Source organism: Schistosoma mansoni, chromosome 1 (genome assembly GCF_000237925.1).
Source record: "Schistosoma mansoni strain Puerto Rico chromosome 1, complete genome".
Lineage (NCBI taxonomy): Eukaryota > Metazoa > Platyhelminthes > Trematoda > Strigeidida > Schistosomatidae > Schistosoma > Schistosoma mansoni.
Genome location: NC_031495.1, coordinates 19,931,094 through 19,952,618, shown reverse-complemented (window position 1 = coordinate 19,952,618; position 21,525 = coordinate 19,931,094). Strand labels below are relative to the sequence as shown.

The 21,525-nt window shown below is 36.4% G+C and overlaps 1 protein-coding gene across 1 annotated transcript; it reads right to left on the bottom strand.

Annotated features, from left to right (window-relative positions):
* Nucleotides 1-1,061: 1,061 nt before the first annotated feature.
* Nucleotides 1,062-5,242, bottom strand: Smp_140810 (pyroglutamyl-peptidase I (C15 family); the record flags this gene model as incomplete). Its single annotated transcript, XM_018793583.1, has 3 exons — nucleotides 1,062-1,206; nucleotides 1,286-1,518; nucleotides 5,039-5,242. 3 exons carry the CDS (start codon nucleotides 5,240-5,242, stop codon nucleotides 1,062-1,064), a joined length of 582 nt encoding a protein of 193 aa, XP_018648081.1.
* Nucleotides 5,243-21,525: the final 16,283 nt, after the last annotated feature.

Here is a 21,525-nt window from a genome sequence, read left to right as displayed (position 1 = left end):
TGGTCATCGGCTACTATGGGACTGCATCTCCTCACGGTGCTCCACTGCCTTGTGGATCAGACCTTTAGGTCAGAGTGTGGCCCCCTAAGAAAACCACCTGCTTCGGTTTGGGCGCCCGGACAGTACCATAGCCCTTACACAATTGTGTGGCGCATTTATATCTGGTGCCCCTTTGTGCCACTATTTGTGTTCAAATAAATAAATAAATAATTACGCCCGTCCTAGCCAGTATAATAAGTCGAAATAAGTAGTTTCTTGGCACATGTACCATAAAATACATATTAAATATAACAAGACCTTGGAGATAGTGTAGTGAACGAGAACACAAGTGGGGGCAACCAAATGCATGAGGACCATACAAGAAATACTTCATTTGCAAAAGGTCAATCAATTGTCTCAGACTAGAGTATTCCTTCTTTCTACATCAATCACTCTCTGTTCTCGTTCTCTTACCTTCGATCTTCTTAACCTTCTGCCGCCAGATATTTCACTTTCGATTGATGGTACATACTACTTATATCTGTCGATATCAGTAGCACACACCACAATAGGTTCAGAGACTTTAAATATAATTCCTTCTTCGACTGAAATATATCACGATGTAAAAATAATACCGCCTTAACATTTATTTTTGGGCTTCTTGAAACAAAGAGACTGCTATTGCTATTTTAAAATATAACAGATATGAAATTGTTGAAAAATAAATCGATAATGACTTGTTTAGTATCTACTATGTATAAATATTAGCATGAATTTCAAACATTTTATTTTATTTTTAAGATTCAGATCAATAAAGCAAAATAAGAAACCTGAAAATAAATTCATTTTTTCTATACCTGCAAGTAAATCATTTTGTACAAAAAATTGACTTCATTTTAATGGTTTGTCAATGCCGTCAGAGCATAAAAGAATGCAAGCATAATGCGTATAAAAATAATGACATGAAATCAGCTTTTCTCAGTGTATAGAGAAGACCACTGTGCAGGTTCGCTGAAAAAGTCCTGCTAACTTACAAGAATTTACAGGAAATTAAATTTTTAAGACGTCTGCTGTTAAGCAGTTTATTTATAAGGAATTACAACACCTTTTAAAGCAGTTAGTTCACGAATTATCTGTAGAAGTGAAATAGCGGTATCTTCAGGAGACATTCTAGCTGCACATGGTACATGTACAAAAACAACTCGATCAGGTGAATATTCCAGTGATCTATAATGGAAAACAGGATAAAGTGATAGAACTAATAACGAACAGAACTAACCTGTAGTATATATAGCCACATAAAAACCTGCCTGGGTCATTTGAAAGTGAACAAGCAATATGATTATCCACTAGTTTACTATATGCTTTACTCAAATTCATATTACAGTAAAGAACTGGTTCACCATGAATATTAGCACAACCATTATTTTCACAATAAGCGCCATCCATATCTGGTTTATCGTAGCCACTATTATACGACAAAGTTTCCAAAATAGGCATCGTCACACTGGTATCCATACCGACATGTATCACTAAATCCTAATGGAAATTAATAAGTTAGACAGATAACAACGAAAAACTATTTAAATCTGTTGGTATTAAAAACATCGACTGATAAGAACTAAACACAACGTAAAGTACGAGACTTTGTAAATAAAGACCATCAAGACAATACTTGGGTGCATATGTGACTCGCAAACGTGCTCCATTGTCTAGTTCGGATCACTGTATAATTCGTGTCCTACCTAAAGTATATGGTAAACATGGAAAGAGTACACACATACACCATACCAAAAAAGTAATATATATGGAATTACTCAGAAGAAAATTTACAAAATCTAAAAAACATGTTTCGTACGACCAACTGGGAATTATTTACAGATGACTCAATAGAAAACACAACGGATGTTATCACTTGTTATCTTAAATTCTGTTTTGATATTTGCTGTCCTACCGAAACCTTCTTTTTAAGTTTTGATCGACTTACATCTCCACAACTAAAACGACTACGGAGGGTAAAAGAAAGGATGTACAAGGAGAAAAACACTATTGAAGTTCGTAAGTTAAATGGTCAAATAAGCCTAGAGATTAGACGTCTCAACTCTGTGTTTACTCAGAAACTCCTATCTTGTAAAAGCTCTTCAAGTATGTGGAAACTCTTTAAAGGAATTACAGGGGACAGGCAGACTAGAAGCGATAACCAGCTGAATGTTTGTGATTTAAATAAGTCCTTTATTCGTCAGTCATCTGACATCATGCTCCCTATATCCAAGGGTTTGAAGAATAATTGTGTCCCCAGTTTCACTGAAAATGATGTCCGAAAATGTCTCCAGTCTCTGAATTCATCCCAATGTTTAGGACCTGATGGTATCCCAAACATCCTTTTTAAAAAATGTGCTGATGTTTTATGTTATCCATTAACGAATATCTTTAACAGATCCTTCTCAACTAATGTCTTACCGAAAATGTGGAGAAAGATAAAGATAATCCCTATACCAAAGAAAGTTTCTGGTGATAAAAATGTGAAACTTAGACCCATAGCAATAACCTCCCCTTTCCTCAAAATAATGGAAAAATTACTGATACAAACACTTCAACCTGCAATAAAAGAGCACTGTGATCCATATCAGTTTGCTTACAAATGCAAAAGAAGCACATTAGATGCCGTTGCTGTTCTGCATCACAATATAGTGTTCGGGTTGGAAAAGGATAAGAAGTATGTTAGATGCGCTTTCCTGGACTTTACTTCTGCTTTTGATTCTATTTCAAGACACCTCTTACTTAACAAGCTGATCAGCATCGACACTGACAGCTGGATAACCAATTGGTTACGTCCCTACCTTTCTGGAAGAGAACAGTACACTGTATTTGAAGGAAAGTGTTCAACATCTCTACTGTCTACTGTAGGTATGCCACAAGGAGCTGTTCTTTCACCTCTGCTCTTCTCTTTCTTTCAGCATGATCTGCCATCTTCCACAGAAAACACTTTTGTAAAATATGCGGACGACCTCACTGTATGTATGCCGATTTCTACCTCCTTACATCCTATAGAAATGAATGAGTTTTTATCTCGTATTGAAAGGTGGTCTGTTGGTAATGGTCTCTTACTCAATCCATCTAAATGTCAAGCTGTTAACTTTAGCTTGAGACATGGACAGAACCTATACTCTATTTTGGGATCCCATAATGCTTGTGCCATTGGAGACTCCTTAATAAACACAGTGTCGAAGGTCAAATATCTTGGTGTCATTTTTTCCTCTGATCTTTCTTGGTCTTCTCATGTTTTACTGTTATCGAAAAAAGTTTACCGTTTGACATACTACATAAAGAGGCTGCATGCTTTTGGGATTACTCGCCATTTACTCTTACAATTTGTAAATTCCTGCATATTACCTATTATTTTATATTGCTCTCCATTATTCTTTCCCGGGCTTTTGAGAAAAGACTTTGCTGTACTGTGGAGATTGCTGAAGGCAGTTTGCAAGGTATGTGGTGAATCTTCTGAAGTCATTGTTAATATGCTTGTGGATAGACATCTTAAGTCTTGCAAACTCTTGGCAGGTGTTATCTTATCAGATACTAACCATCCACTTCATTCATATCTTTCTCCTTGCATATCTTCTGGTAGAACGAGACGTAAATACATTAAAATCCATGCACGCAAGCAAATCTATAAAAGTTCTGTAATACCTTACCTAGCAAATTTACTTTGTGACGAACAGGCTGTTAGAGTTGACCTAGTAAATAACCTGTATTCTTAAGCATGTCTCAAATTCGATAATTTGTATAAACTCAGATTTTCTTAAACCTTTTTTTTATCTCTATTCTGTCTTTTTATTTTGATTGTTTTGTTTGTTTTTGTTTTTTTTTGGTAAAAAAAACTTGTTGAAATAACTCGTGCTGAGAATTCTATATTGTACCAGATTATAGTATTGAATAAAGCCATTAATAACAATAATAATAATAATAATAATAATAATAATAATAATAAATGCTCCATTACATATGAATATATTTTAGTCTGACATAATTATCACTCCTCTCAGAAAAAAAGTATCAATTACAATTGACAAGACGAAGGACTGATAATTTTAACTTGAATTCCTACTAGGCAGCACACTGAGGGATGTAACTTAATACCGTGAAGTATCAGCGTACGGTAAGATGGATACCAATTAAGTTGACTGCCAATAGAGATCTACATTACTGGTGTTAGATGAATAAACTAAAAAATCTACAAATAATTCTAATCACTTCTGATGTTCATCGAAAGAACCATGTTAAGACATGTCTAGAACCTCAAATTAGATGTTGTGGGATTATATGAATATAAAAATGCTCTCTAAGTACTTTGAATTCAAACCTCCATTGGGTGAAGTGGTTGAAAGTATATATGCCCAGTAACTGCCTATTTCGACTTGCTTAAAATGGACGTCGGATGGAAAACTTATAAGTGTAGCCAAATAAACAAATTTGATTAACAATGGTAATAATGCACTTCAATATACTATATTGTCAGGAAATACTTAAAAATATGAGAACTATAATACGCCTAAAGGTTTTTTACAATTGGTCAATCACTGGGCAGTGACCAATGTCATGTATATGAAGTCTTTCTTTAGTGCTGATCGAATTCTATCTATCAAGCTGTAATGTGGCCACAAATATAAGTGACTCAATATCACATGCACTATGTTGAGATGAAAGGTGGTGGCTGGAGGTGGTCGACAGGAAACCCTAGATCTAGGTGTCGTGTCATTGGGCACTCGTCATCAAATTGTCACCTAGCAGTGAGTAAACGAAAACCAAAGCATTGCTGCGAAGCAAGGAAAGAAATATATACACTACATATCAACGACACTTTCAGTTATCACATCTAAAATTACACTATATTGATTTATTGGTAAGAAACAGCAGAAAAAAGTCTAAATTGACTTTTAAAATAAAGATGTAACTAACAACTTATATACCACTGAAATCGCACAATCAATAAGACCATAAAGATTAGCTTAAATCAGCTGCATGAAATCTTCAGCCTACACAAAGGTATTTTACTTACAGGGTTTTCTTTCCAGATAGAATTAACGCACTGGTCGACCGCTCTATACGTAACAGGGACATTCTCTATTGTGTGTAGTTTTATACCAATACAGGCATCAGTATACGTTTTATTCCAAATTTGTCTCAAACGATTTACAGCCAACGAACTAGAATTGCTTTCACAACCTCCAAAAAGCCCGAAACCAGTGATAATTATGTGCATTCAAGTTTAAAACTTATATTAAAGGGAAAAATTAGGATAAGATAAATTAGTGAACTATTCAAAGAATTTTGTACAAACACTATTTTTACTTAGCTCATTGTTCCATACATTATATCAAAACTTTAGTGTACGGTGCGAGTTTATATCAGCTGTCATTAAGTGAAAATTTCACTTATTTTGATTTTGAACTTTTTAGTACCCCACCGAAATCGTATATCTACTCTGCTGATGTATTTACGTACTCCTGTTACCCCTCGTAGAGTAGCATAGGCCACCCAACAGCATTCTCAGTCCAACTCTGTACTGAGCAATACTTTCCAGTTACTATTCATCTTTTTCATGTCTACTTCCAATTACCGACGCAATGTTCTTGGGTTATTGTCTTTTCCAGCACTCTTCAGGATTACAAGTAAAAGTGTGTCTCATGATGTAGTTTGATGATTTCCTCAATAAATGTCCTATACACCTCCAACATTTTCTCATAACTTCTTTGTCAGTTGAAAGTTGGTTTATTCACTCCCACAATAGGTGTTGCTGATGGTATCCGGAAAACAGACATTGAGTATCTTTCATCGACAATTGTTTATACATACTTGTACTTTTTGATGATGGTTATAGTACTTCTCCACGTTTCAGCTCCGTACAGTAGGACAATCTTGACGTTCGTATTGAAGATTCTCACTTTGATTTTGGCATACAGACAGTTGTTTTGAGTTGCATATGCTCCTCAACTGTAGGATACCTGTCATTACTTTGCCAATCCTCGCCTCTACGTCTGCACCAGACCCTCCTTGCTCATCGATGATACTGTCCAGGTATGTGAGAGTTTCCACCTCTCCCAGAGCTTTTCCATCAAGTGTGAAGTAGTTGGTGTTCTCCGTGTTCTATTTGGTGATCTTGCTTTTTCACCTGTGTATGTTGAGGCCTTCTGATGCAGAAGGTTCTGCTACACTGCTTGTCTTGACCTGCATTTTCCGGTGTGTATGGGATAGAAGAGCTCGGTTATCTGTGAAGTCCAAATCTTCTGGTTGCATCCAAACTATCTATTGTATTCCGTGCTCCTCCTGAAATGTGGAGGTCCATCGTATGAATACCGTATGATATTGATGATCTCAGGTACACCATAGTGTCGATAAAGGTTCCATAACGTTCTCTTATCCACGCCGTCAAACGCGTTCTCAGAGTCAAAGAAGTTGATGTATGGTGACGAATTCCATTTAATCTACTGCTCAATAATGATTCGTGATGTCGCGATTTGGTCTGTGATCGACCGATTATAACGGAATTCAGCTCGTTGATCTCAAAGTTGAGCGTCTACACAATCTTTCACCCTATTCAAAAGAACTCTGGTAAAAATTGTTCTTTATAGTAATAACAGTGTGATGCTTATGCAGTTCTCTTACTTTTTGTAATCCTCCCTTAGTATCTTGATGAAGCATTCTTCTTTTCAGCCTGTCTGTGACACTTGTTTCTCTTTCCGAATCCTCCTGAATAGAAAGTGGAGCATGTTTGCAGTTACTTCTGTGTCTCAAACCAGTGCTTCAAATGGTATATTGTCAGGTCCTGATGCTTTCTCACGCTACATCTGTCTGATAGCCATGTCGGTTTCTTTGATCTTTGGTAGAGTGACACCAATAGGAAGGTCTGTAGGCTGCTTTGATGTCTGGTGTGTTCAGTGAGTCTGCTCTGTTCAAACGTTCCACAAAGTGCTCTACTCACCTGTTTCGCTGTCCTCAGTGATTGGCTTGCTTTCTTTACCCTTGACTGGTCTCTCTAGTTTACGATATTTCTCTACCAGTCTCTTTGGTGTGTCATATAGTCGTTTCATATATCCTTCTCTTGTAGCTTTTTCCGTTGTCAATTCCAGGCATTTCACGTATTTCTGTTTGTCAGCTCTAATGCTCCTCTTCACTTGCTTTTTTTGCTTCTGTGTATTCAGCTTTTGCCCTGACTTTTGCTGTTCTTGTTTGGCTGTTGTTAATTGCTGTCTTCTTGCTCTTCCTTTCTTGAATCTTGTCCAGAATTTCCATAGAGATCCATTCCTTATGATGATGCCTTTGGAGGTCGAGAACCTCCTGAAACCTTGAAGTTAGTGTTTTATGATCCCTTTTCTGTTGTCCTCCATAGTAGTTTCCTCTTCTTTGAGTAGATCTTGTGAGTCGTGGAATCTGTTGTTGAGAGTTCCCTTGAACTAGTTGAGTTTGTCAGTATATCGAAGGAAGACTGTATTGAACCCTCGTCATGCCGTTTCTCTAGTTGTCCAGTCCTTTAGTTTTATCTTGGCCACAACCAGCGGGTGATTCGAATCTATGTCAGCTCCTTCCTTTATTCATAAGTCTTCCATTGACCTTGTGAATTTTTTACTGATGCAAATATGATCGGTCTGATTCTCTGTAGTGTGATCCAGTAAGACACATGTAGTTTTGTGTACGCGTTTGTGGGAGAACATAATGCCACAGATAACCGTTACGTTGAAGGCACATAAATTTGCAAATCTTTAACCATTTTCATTTCTTCCACCCGATTCCATGTCGTCCCATGATATCTTCATGTCTAGTGTTGTCCATTCCAACTTCGACGTTTAGGTCTCCCATCATGATGGTCAGGTCTTTCCCCAGACACTTCGCTATGATTAAGTCTCCCGTAGAACTGATCTTTATCATCATCAGCGTCATCACTGGTGGTTGCATAGCACTGAGTAACACTGACTGTGATTCCCTCCTTCTTTGTATTGAAGGATGCTTTGATGATCCTGGATCCATGAGATTCCCATCTTATAAGTGATTTTCGTTCTTCCTTCGACAGAATCAGTACAACTACTTGTGTGTGCGAAGCACTTTGCTGTTCATAACCAGAGTACAACAGCATCTCTCCCGAATCCAATCTCTTCTATCTAGATTAGGTCGAATGGGTTTCACTTATTCCAAGCACCACTAGGTTGTATCGCCTCATTTCCTCAGCTATTTGATTGATCCTCTTGGTCTCCCACACAGTCCAGACATTCTATGTACTAATATTAATTGTTGCTCTGGTTGTCACAAGGGGCATCGGCCTCGTGATTTCCAAAGAATATAGACTTTTATCATGAGGCATTACAATTCTTCTGAACGAAGATCCTTTAACTTCCAGAGTCAGTGGTTTAAATTGTTTTTTTCTGGCTAGCGTTTTTTTGTACAAGCTAGGATAAACCCAGAAGTCTGTAGTACTTCCTTATTTTTAAAATCAGATCACAGTGCTATTCAAGTGTTTAACAAATCTCAATACAAAAATAATGAGATCCTACAACAGTCTTCAGTTTTATATTTATATACTATCCAGTCTGCAGAGAATATATTGATCCCATCTCAATACATTCACTGTTAAATTTCCAGGTGTATAAAAGATTGAGGTATTTAGATAAGAATTTGAAAGAAAACAACCTAAAGTAGCACAAAGAATACACAAAGATGGTGACTAACGATCATTCAGGAACACTTGATAGGGTTTCTATTTGCCAATCGGTCAGTCAGTCAGCTACAACGTAGGATCAGGCACATATATGCATCGGTCCAAGTTGCCATACATCATTAGCACAACAAGATGAACACCAAATTCATAGAAGTAGTTCATTTAGTGGTGGTAATATATAAAAGAAAGATTGCATATACGGATATAGTACAGAAAGAAAAAAAGATATGAAGCAATTTTAATCTCATAGTTTAAGAGACGACAGGGAGTGTATACACCTACGTCATTGTGATCGATTCTGAGTCATGTCACACACAGTCTCCAACCATTGGTTACGATAGTCACGTGGAACCCAACCAAGTAGTCTGCATCTATCAACATGGCTCAGACTAGAAGTTAGTGACTTTAAGCACTGATGCTACGTTTTGGTTCGGTCGCCCCTAATTCTCTTCCATACGACGAGTCATGATAGGCCAACTAATGCTGAGTTCACTATAACGACCTTACGTTCCCTCTAACTGCTATAAAGTGACTACTTTTTCTTCCAACTAGTTTCAGCATCAGAAAACGTTGGTCGATATTAAAGTCTTAGAGACAACCCACACCGAAATGTATATTTAGAGGTAGCTGTATCAATTGAATAATAATTATCTCTATTACGTCCAAAAGTCTATTTTAAGACCTTAAGACTATCGAACACATGCCATTGAACAACACCAACCCTGTAGTAAAAGTAATGACCAAATACAAGTAACTGCCAAACACCAACTTGAATATCTTGTTTCAAAAGCCCACAGAATGCACAACGAAGAGCTACATCTTAACTTTGGTAGCTAGTATAATTTCACAACTGCGGTTTAAGTACACAACTTTGGTTTCAGCTGTATAGAGATGAATCGTGCCTTCCATATTGCTACAAAGACTGAAAAATGACCAAAGATGTGAATAGTTTAAATGTTTTGAACAGTTTACTATGATGCGCATTTCGGACGCACATATGCAGCAATTAACACATCTATGGTCACGACAACTATGAATATTTGAATTTTAAAAGACATCGATGACCAAATCAACAGTTTATTCAGTCGGAGTAGAAATTTAAAATTAAAAAGACTTTCCTATACAGAATGGCACAATAGATTAGAGTCAAGAACTCATTTAGTACATTTGAATGACCCACATTTGATTATAAGAGCAGCAAATACCAATTACATAAGTAGAAATGTAAATTTAAGAGTTAGGCAATAAGAACCCAAGTTCCCGACTTTGGAAAATTTTTTATTCATCTTTGGGGTAGCTTTAGTAAAACATTTTGGTGGGCTGTGACAGAAACTCCAAAATTACCCTAGTCAGGAGTTTTTCCCCAAGATTTCAAGTTATTTTGTGAAAATTTTGAGTTTACCCCAATATTTCCCGAGACTGTGAAAAACACAGTTTTTTATATGGCTTCGGGGAAAATTCAAATTTTCACAGAATTTCCCCAAAATCCGTAGATTGCGAACATGATTAAAGCATAGAAGTATAAATTTAATTCCCAAGTTATTTTTTTTCCTGTTTTTCTAAAAGTGAGAGTCTTAAATAAGCGCACCTATTGTATGGCAGAGCCACATCTACCAGACTAAAATCTAGTTTCCTTCTTTCTAATGCATAATAAGTAGATATTAGTGTGAATGCATGCATGCCAGATTGACGCATTTTTCGAAATAATACTTCCTTTCTTTCGCTCCTAGCTAGTGATGCATTCTACTACAGGGCCTATGAGACTCCCGAAAGTGCACTAGTCGTACTACACGTTATAAAGTTACAAATTTACCTCATAAAGCTGTAGAGAGGCAGAGATATTATCTTCATCGTAAATTGGCTTACCAGAACTAATTAAGTGCCATTCAAGTGGAAGTAACATCTCCATGAATAAAAATACAGATATACATTGATATTTACTTTGCATCACTATGTCTTTAATTACATTAATAACAGTTCAATTCCAAGCAAGGTATGTTGCAAAATAAAATCTATAATCAAGGATATATTCCGATTTGAGCTATACCTGACATTGACTCGACCTCTTAAATTAGATTGTCTGTGGTAAGACCAGCAGATTTTAATAAAAACGTACTTCTATGGCAAAATAGCTACTACGGTGCGCGATAATAGAAACGCGGCCTTGACCGGGAGGCAGATAATTTCAAATTCACTACAACATTTGCTTGAGAACTGCAACATGATCTGATTACTAGCAGTAGGCGGGTAGACACATGGAAATTTGAAACAATGTCAGTCTGAAATGTAAGAAATAATTTCCTATGCATAAACGAGTTCATGTATATTAGGAATTATATGGACGAAAATTTAGGTGGAAGATAGTTTACAAACCACATTTAGTAGTCTCTAATACACGTGCGAGATTTTTCCAAAGAGATTACTTTTCTTTCGTGTAGATAAAAACAACAGGGAAACACTCAAGTTCCTAATTTTGATTGTACAACAATAATTCTTCCATGAAAATAAGTTGCTAATCAGATCTTGTTCATTGACATGCACTGGAGCTACATACTCTGTGAAACTCGGAGTTCCTGAGTGCATCGAATTAGGTGTATTCAAGTGAATTCATAATCAATGTAGAAGACATATAGATAACCTTTCTACTGGGGTTTACTTTGTGCTATATTATTTTCTTTGTTAGGTGCAATTCAGATCACTTAATTGCAGAGCCCACGAGACTGTAGGGTTACGAATGTTCTCTTTAACTAGACCCTGGGACAATGAACTGTCGCCAGTGAGATTCGTTTCAATTATTATTGATTGTAAAGGGCTTAAACTTTATGCTATGCTCGTCTGATTTCCATTTCAAGATTGTCTCAATTCAGCGATATCGTCGTCGCTGATTGCCATCTGTTACCTTCCTTATTAGATGTCAGTGCATTCCTTCGAGATAACTTTAAATAGACCTTCGAATGGAGAGCTAGGAGGTGCTTTTATTTTGTCACACCTTGTCCAGATGTGCGTGCAATCGCTTATATCCTTAGGTAAATATGTCGCTCGTGATTGTTCATGAGTATGAATGGATTTGAGTTCGGACATTTGGTCTCGTAGTTTGTTTACGTAATTTTCCAAATCAAGCTTTTTACTGTCATGTTAATAGGCTCGCTCGGTAGTCCTAGAGTGGTCCCGAAAACTGGTTTCGCTGCCAAAAGCTGTGAGTCAGTTCTAACAGCTGTCCGTATTCCCAACATAACTAATGGCAGAAATTCTGTCCATTGGTTGGGGTTTGAGTGTGATGTGAGGAAACGTTCTACAGTGCAACGCATTCTATTGGAGCCTAAAGGTTTGTCTAAGTTCTTAATTAGCTCAGTTTTAAATTATGTTCCTCTGTCCGTCATCATTGTTATAAGGGTACCAAAAAAGGTCACCCAGTTCTATATGGAAACTATGGCCATTGTTTTGGCTGTAATTTCCGTCATTGGTATGGCTGTAGGAAACCTCGTGGATCAGTCCATACATGTAAACAAATAATTAAGACCATTCGAACGCGACCAAGAGCCTACGAAGTCGGTATGCACATGAGCGACATGCACATCTGGTTGTGAAAACACCAATGGGTGAATTTGCGTGACGGTTGACTTTCGATCGTTGGTACGTCAAAAACTCTCGAACATATTTGCGTTCTTCCTTCTGTAAAGTTGGCCATGTATATCTGGCGTTGATTATTTTTGTCGAAGCTTTTGCTTCAGGATGAGACTAAAAAATGAAAGTTATTGGATAATAAACTTCTTGTACTTTTGGGGACGAAAGGTCGCAAACTTACCTTGGTCGTGCCACAGTAAATCAGAATACTGTCAATAGGAGATGGTATTTGCCTTAGTCTGAGACTGGAGTTGTTTGTAGTAAGTAGGTTTTATATTTTTTGATCCTCTTCCTGGCTGTCTCCCAACGTTTCGAAATTTACTGTGAGTATAATGAAATAAGTCGAAACATTACTAGGAAGAAACCATTATTGACGTCATTAATACCTGTAATATCAAAACGCTAGTCATTAAGTTGTTCATCTACGTGCCTTTCAACTGAATACGGTACAAATATTAAGACATTCAGTGGTTAGACATCTACACATCACATAAATGAATAATAATAATAACTGGTTGTTTATCAGTAATTTAAGATTTATATCTCAAATGTTAAAAAGCTAGCTGTATTCATATGATGGGCAGAAGTACTTGGACTGTGATAGGACCAGGATTCCCCGAAATAGCTCAACTTAAACTAAACAGAACTAGGTGAGCACGAACGAACGTATTGTATTTATAATTTGAAATCAGGCAGTCATCAAGTAAAAAAGAGTCATTAATTCATACAAACACTACATCCGTCAAAGCTTAAATGAGAATCAAAATTTACGCAATCTACTGTACCTCTTCTACTTAGGTTCATCATGTGTCCGATCGTGCATTGGATATCGACTTTGAATGGTCTAGAATATACTTATTAGTATTAGAATTACCAAACGAAATTTGCACGGACTCACCTGGGTTCTGGAAGTTGTATAGGATCAACATGTCTTTTCTGTACTGAAATTACCGATGCCTAGATTTTGAATCATCGATTTTCCAACACTATTCTCCCCTACGAAATAATGTAGGGTCCTTATGTCGCAATGTTATGACCAATATGACGTTTACAATTTGCATGATCTAATATCTCACGCTTCGATTATAATATGTGAGTTTTTGGGGGTACACACTGATATATAATAATTTGAGGCATTCCATCATGTGACTTTAGGTTGCATAGAAGTACGATACAAATTCTTTTTGCCTTTTCGCTTTAGATCACATAAATATGCATTAATATGTGTGATTAACACATGTGACTCATCTAGGCTTGATTCACCCGCACAACAATCAAATGGAAAAGCACGCACCTTACACATACTCATTAGGATAATCTTGGACTCAGTTTGAATTTTCTACCTGTCCAAACGTCATATCTGGGCAAACTGGTTCAAATGGTTGCAAACGGAATAGAAGAAGCTTTCACTTAACGGGCTTCCGTGTTCAGTAGCAGTGGATCACCGATACCTCCAGGCAAGAACCTAGGTATATTGACGACAATAGAGGAAAAAAATGAAATTTATGAATCATAATAATGTGTTATCCCTAGTTCTTAAAAATAGGTGAAGTTTCCTCTTAAAGGACTCTTGGGAAGTTGCTTGGACTAGCTCAGCCGGCAGCGAATTCCAGCATTTGATAACTCTGACGGAGTATAAGTTCTCTGAATGCGTTATAAAAACTTTACATTCCCTCTGATTCACCATACCACTGACTACGGATTCTACTCAACATAACTTGGTTGTGAGAATATACAACACCTAATGCAATGACATCAGAAATGTGGCTAAACTTCGAGTCATTCAGAACACATTTGTCACATTCATGTGGGGTGTTACTGGAGATAAATCCATTGTGAAGACAAATAACATCTGATGAGACACCTTGAGGACTGTGATCAGATTTTAACTAACTTAGAGCGTGTTCCTCACACTTAAACAAGATTTCACTAGAAATAAGTAAATTACTAGGATGAACAATATCTGATAAAACAACATATGACTTCTGATCAGGTTTTGATGCACTAGATATACTTTCCACATATTTGTAAACAGTTCCGTTGGAAAAAGATGAATCATGGAAACAACGCATATCTGGTAAATTAATATCATGAATCCGGTCAGAGAATGATTCATCTGAAACATCCAACTTAATAGTAAACGTGCCACAGGTATTAGGAGTTTGACAACGCTTTAACCAGCAACACCTGTTATGAATCATGCCCACCCAGTGAAATCAAAAGGCAGAAGTGAGGGGGTTCAAAGATATATTTGATAGCTCATCAATATACCGAGAAGTGATTGATCTAAACCGGCTAGTGATCGCAGGGGGTGTTGAGCACGGCGTTCCCACTCGTGATTTGGTGCGGATGCATGGCCGAGCACCTTCAGCTAATTGGATCTATTAAAACTAATTTGGTGAGCATCCAATGTCGAACATTTACAGAGCTATTGATTTTGGGGATTTATTTGTCTTTACAGTGGGATCGAAATGACAAACTTTAGCATTACATGCAACAAAATAAAGAGTAGTATTACAAACTGCCTGTATCTGTCCAATTTGACTAATTTTAAAACATTTACCACTACAAAATACATAGAATTTACCACAAGACAAACATTTAAAGAACTTGTGCTCATCTTCATCACCTGCTTCTTAGCTCCTCAATGAATTGTAATCTGCATAACCTTGAGTACTCACTGAATTGGGATGACGTAGTAATGTAGAGGAATTCTTGATGTCCCTAAGAATCAGTTTATGAAATTTTCCTTCTTTACAGAATTCGAAATTTGTACTCTTTACACGGTACAGTTGTAGTTCATTGAGAGTTGCATAAGTTAGTGAAATAGGATTTTCTGGAAATGGCAAACTTTTTAATAGATTATAGGCTTCTTTTCCAATGAATATAAGCAAATGCACTACAATATTAACATCATCAAAATCTTCCTTGGTCATAGTACGGATGTCTAACCTTTCTATATAATCCTCAAAAACATCAGAATTTGAGTGTATGTCCAGCTGTCCAACCACAGGCTCTATCTCGACGCCAATGTGATGATCAGAAGTATTTCGATTAGCCCAATCTAAACCAAACAGAATTAGATGAACACAAACGAAAGTACCGCATTTGGAATTCGAAATCAGGCAGTCATCAAGTACAAAAGAATTATTAGTTCATACAAACACCACAATTCCATGAAGTCAATTCCGTGTATGATGATCCACTATACATAACTGTGACAATGAATTTTTGTCACATTTCATAACAAAGTGGACTAAAGTGTGAACCATGATATTCAATAGCTAACTGTTTACGGGGTTCATATAAGAAGTGGTGATTGTTAATTTGATCACTATATATTTCTTATAAGTAGGCATAACTGATGAGTCTTGCAATGAAAACAGACTAGTTGATGGACATTTTGTGACCTCTCATAGTTCCCCAAATAATTTGACGTATTTTATTCCTAAAATAATCGTTAACAATTTAGCATCTAAAGGACATTTTTACTACTTTATTTATTGAAAGTACTTTTACACATATAACCGATGAATATATCATCATATTTAAGTATTCTCCAAGATGACAGGTCCATTCTTTAATTTGCGACCGACCCTAATTATATATGTTTGGTGCGATTAAAACGATAAGTACACTTCAAAATGAATCATTAGTATAAGTGATAATATTTTAAGCAGTTTCTAATATAAGTTTCTAAAAACGGTTGGTGTTTTTTTAATAAAAAGAAGTAAGTGCATGACCTCGAGTTTCTAAAAATAGTTATTTATCAGTTTATTTATGCTTTTTGTTTTCTGTAGAAAAAGATTGTTTCAATGAAGTATCAGTATCTTCTAAAATGTTCGGTTTTGCATTTAAAAGTAATGTGGGTTTAGGAGTTGGATTATGATACTCACTGAAGAACGATATGATGACTAATTTACATAGCTTTAGTTATTTTTCCATCTTGGCTCCACAGGTTGCTCAATGTTCTCTGGTATCAGAGAGACAGTCATAATCAACATAGAAATTAACAGAAACACGCTTTAGACCATGCGATCTTACTAATTCGGCTTGACGAGTTGTAATTCTGATGGTGAATAAATCGAAATAATACTGTGGTAAACGAAGACTTGGAAGGAGAAAAGCATTCTATTGTTTTAAACAGAATCACACTGTGGCTTTGTTAAATAAGGAAATCGAAAATTCAATACATAAGTTGCATATTTTCCTTCAAATAACCCTAACGTACTTCATTATTCTTCCGATCATGCTGGTAAAACTGGTGAAGCTCTATGGAGCCGATCTTCCAGAGTCACCCTTCTAGATGGAACTTTCTAGCTTCATTTAGGACTAGGTCTCGAAGAATTTCTTCTCTGACTTCATCTGATGATACTGGAATGCTTCGTATGGCGTCTGCTACTATACTCCTTATTTTTGGATCTATTGATATGAAGGTAATGATCATGTACTCCGGTCCAGGGTATTGAACTCCAATAAATCGAAAGAGAGCGTCGGCCTGACTGATACGTGATACTGAAGCCACAGATCAGAAGCCTTGTTGCTTAGCACTGTAATCTATTATACCTATAAACAGGGGTTCCCTTCTTAGAACCAAAGATTGGAACCAAAGGTTTGTGGTCTGTCAGTAGAGTAAACGTATGGCCATAAATCATTTTATGGAATCTTTTAACGGCAAAAATGATTGCAAAGGCTTCAATTTAAGTTTGACTGTAGTTTTATCCAATGAGTTGAGTGATCTAGCAGCACGAGCTTTTTCCGATTTGTCTGGAAACACGTAAGATATCACTGTTCCAACTCCATTACTAAGGGCATCAGATGCAGCAACAACTCCCAAGCTGGAATCTAAATGTATTGAGAGAAGCTGTTGATTGATTTGCATCTGTTGAAAGTTGCTTGACATTACGCTCATCACTATCAAGGTTCGCCTTTTGACAGTAGTTCATTCAGGGGACCTCTCACTCGATAAATTGTTTTGAGAGGGGAGATTGCTATAATGGTTAATAAACCCCATGAAGAGTCATTAAATGACCCTCGATGAGTGTTGATAGTTAGAAGCTCTCCACAATCACAATCTACTTCCACTTGCAGGTAGGCATCGAAAAAAAATATTTGCGAAACGTATTCCACCATTAAGCTTACCGAACAGGTCTTCAGGAACTGGGAACGGATACTGATTTACATGCACTGTAACGTTTAAGCCGGTTGAAAAGTTGGAACATATGCTCATAGTTCTATTAGTCTTCTTAATCACCACGGTCGGTATGGCTGGTTGGATTACACTAGCTTGTTGTAAAAGGTCTATTTCCTGATCAGCTAGTTCAAGATCAGTAAACAGTTTAGAGTGTCTTAGATGAAAAATAGGTTTAGCAACTGGTTTCACTAGTAAATCAGCTTTCATCTTCATACAGTGACCAATGCTATTCTGAAAAGCAGTCTTAAATTTTCTCCTTAGATTTTCTAGTAACCTTTCACCAGTTTGTTTGCAAGTATCCGAGTGCTCAATGATGAACAGAACATGTTGTAGACACCGTTAATTACTATATCCATTATTCCGAGTTTTTCTAGCATATCTAGACCGAGAAGACCATGATTTGGTTGTTCTATTGGATAACATATTTCTTTACAGTTAATTCCATTGAAAGAAAATTCACAGTGTAATTAGCAACTACTTTTAGTACTTCTCTTGATGCATCTTTAACAGTTTTTTTCTATGGCTAATCAGCGTGCCCCAACGCAATATCTCACGGAACATGCTTTTATCCAATATATATCCCTCTGACAAAAGCTGCATAAGTTCAGTTAAAAATGTTCGATGGATAAATCCGCTAAATTGTGGTGGTATGACTTAATATTTTTATACTTAACATCGATGAGAAAATCCGACTGTTCACACTTAATTTTCTTTCGAAGTTCGCAAAAAAATTCAGAACTGTTATCAATAATACAGTAATAATAGTAATAATAATAGTGATAATAATAATAAAGTAGAAATTAAACAAAGATTCCCGTCGGATGAAGACATCACTTTAATAGAATAGTCGTTTTTCTATCAAATATCTAGACAATATTCAACAAAATTAACATAACTGACCATGAAAATATATAATAAACTGAATATTTTGGACATATTTTAAAAGAAAATGATATATGGATCAGAGAACCGTGTGTGTGTGCAAATAATGTATCCAAGCCTATCGAATTTAAAAATAAAATATTATATGTATATTCTTTTTATGGAAATAATTTTGTAGACAAAATATTTTTAGTTGCTGTTATCGGATTTCGAACTAACCCTCATGAAAAATTTTTTTGATAATACGTATTGTTACCAACGAAATGGATTTTCAAAAGAAACTTATATTTCAGACAAATTGGTACATTGCTTATATGATCTTACCAAAATATTTCACTAGAATATTACAATTAAAAACCAGTACATATAATGATAACAATAATACTGTGTAAGATGAATTTCTGGAAACTAAATATGTTAATATAACACTACAGAAAATTGTATTAACTTGAAAATGAGATTTAATACTGTCAAGTTGGTAATTGTCATTGTATTGATTTACAGAATTCAAGTGTGATATTGTTTAACAAACAGTTCGTTTAGAATCAGAAGGGGGTTTTGTGGAGATTTTAGTAATTTTATATAGTTGAGATCACTAGTCAATTGAAACTAGATCACCATGGAAAACCTGAAAGCACTGGACGGCCGTTTCATCCTATTGTGGGACTCCTCAGCAGTGCGCATCCACGATCCCGCTTCGCGAGATTCGAACCCAGGACCTACTAATCTCGCGCCAGAGCACTTTACCGATAGACCACTGAGCCGGCATCCAACGGTGTTAATGTTTGACTTCAACCAATCCGCGAAATTGAGCAACCATTCACTCATGTCTTCAGTGAGCTGATATCTCCCAACAGACCTGGTTGAACTCCACTGGTTACTGCTTCCAGGTTTTCCATGGTGGTCTAACTTCAATTGACTCATGATCTCAACCATATAAAATTCGTTTAGTCTCTAGAGTGAAGCTTTACAATCTTTTTTTTCTCAGAAACGTTTGTTTGCTTATCAAACAACAATCTTCTAATTGCTTCCTAGTCGTAAGAAGTCTTCTGTTGTTGAGTACTGAACAGAAATCAGAAGATGGGAAGTACGAAAGTGACTATTTAAAAGTTAGTGTACAGAAAACAAAAAAATTATAATATTATTTGTGATCCTGAGTTTCTAGAAGCGTTCGGATGTCAATACATCAGAGTCCATACTTGCAAGCAAAGATATAGAAACTCTACAATACCTTCTCTAACAAATACACTATCAGACGAACAGGCTGTTAGAGCTGACCTAGTCAACAACTTGTAATCTTGAACATGTCGCTAATTAAAAGTTGCATGAATCCTTATCTTCTTAAAAATATTTCATTTAGTTCCAGGAAGTTTATTTACCTATTTTATGCATATATGTATGCAGTTATTGATGTTTTTGCCTTAATGTAAGAGAAACTTGTTAAAATATTATGTGCTGAACATCCCATATTGTAATAAACATATGATATCGAATAAAGTCACAAACAATAATAATAATAATAACATAGGTTCTGGAATAAATATTCGTGTTTAACTTAACTTACCAATTCCAAGAGAGGACTGGATAGCAGCCGAAGATATCGGTTTGCCTGTCGATGTATTACACATACCTTTTATCAAAGCATTCGATAACGTGTCTCACTTAGGGACTATGCAGAAGCTTTCGAGCAATGGAATAACAGGTGTCATAAAATAATGAATAAGAGGCTTCTGATGTAGTCGGGGACAGAGAGGGAGGGCAAATGGTACACTTTCTGAATGGAAACTGGTTACAAGTGGTGTACACCAAGGCATCATCTCAGGTTCCCTATTTTTGCTTCTCTGGGTCAATATATTACCAAGACTACATAAACCAACGAAACTGTTGTTTGAAAATGATGTCGGAATCTAGAGAAATATAAATGATGTGGCTGATCATCTTGATATCTAAGCTGATCTGGACGAATGAGTTAAACGGTTTAAAAGTTAGGGTTTGGAAATTAATTGTAGAAAGAGTGTGCTAATATACGTTGGATGTGACAAGGGTTAGCAGCATACAGTTATCGGTACACAGCTTCCACAAGTGCACGAACAGAAAGACCTAGAAGTAGTGATAAGTCATGACTCGAAAACAACTGCTCATTTCAGTACAGCAGCTGCCAAAGGTTTCCAACTGTTCTAGTTACTTTGCCGAGCATTGAAATGCTTTGATGAAGATATGTTTTGAGTTTCACACTGCAACTAAGTGATATCCCACTTAGGGTATCTTATTCAAGCAGCTAGTTCATGTCTTATTAGGGATGCTACCGCACTCGAGCGTTTACAGCTTGTGGGAACTAAGTTAGTAACCAATCATTCCAAACTCTCCTACAATGATCTATTAAAACGCTTTAAACTTTTCCACTTATCTTATCGTTGAAGGCCAGGTGACTTTATATTGGCATTCCATATCTTAAATAATGATATGGGTGTTAGTATGACTTATCTTTCTTCACCTTTTATCTCTAAAGCCGCAGCAAAGAATGTTTAAAAACCGCGAGCAAATAAACGCTGAGTAAGATCCCGTTTCCTCATCGAGTGGTCAGTCTCTGGAACACCGTATCCGAACAAGTGGTATCAAACTCAACAGTGAACACTTTCAAGGAAAAGCTGGATTTTTACCGGAAAACTTGAAATAAGAATACTTACTTTACATCATTCAGTAGTACAAATTATTCATAGATATTCCCATATACTACGGTTATTAATGATTACATTTCTAATAGTTGAATTTATGAGTCGATTAAAGCTAGACCACCATGGAAAACCTGGAAGCATTGGACGGCTGTGTTGTCCTAGTATGGGACTCCTCAGTAGTGCAAATCCACAATTTCTGTTGTGGGGCAGTAACTCATCGAAGACAACGATGGTGCAATTTTGTGGATTGGTTGAAGTTAAGTATTAACAACCTTTGGATGACAACTCAGTGGTCTAAAAATTAAGCGTTCGCGAGTGAGACCAAAGGTCTTGGGTTCGAATCCTATTAGCGAAGTCATGGGTGCACACTGCTGAGGACGAAACGTCCGTCCAGTGTTTATAGGTTTTCCATAATGATCACATTTTTTATAACGTTTTCAAAATAAATGTACATTCATAAT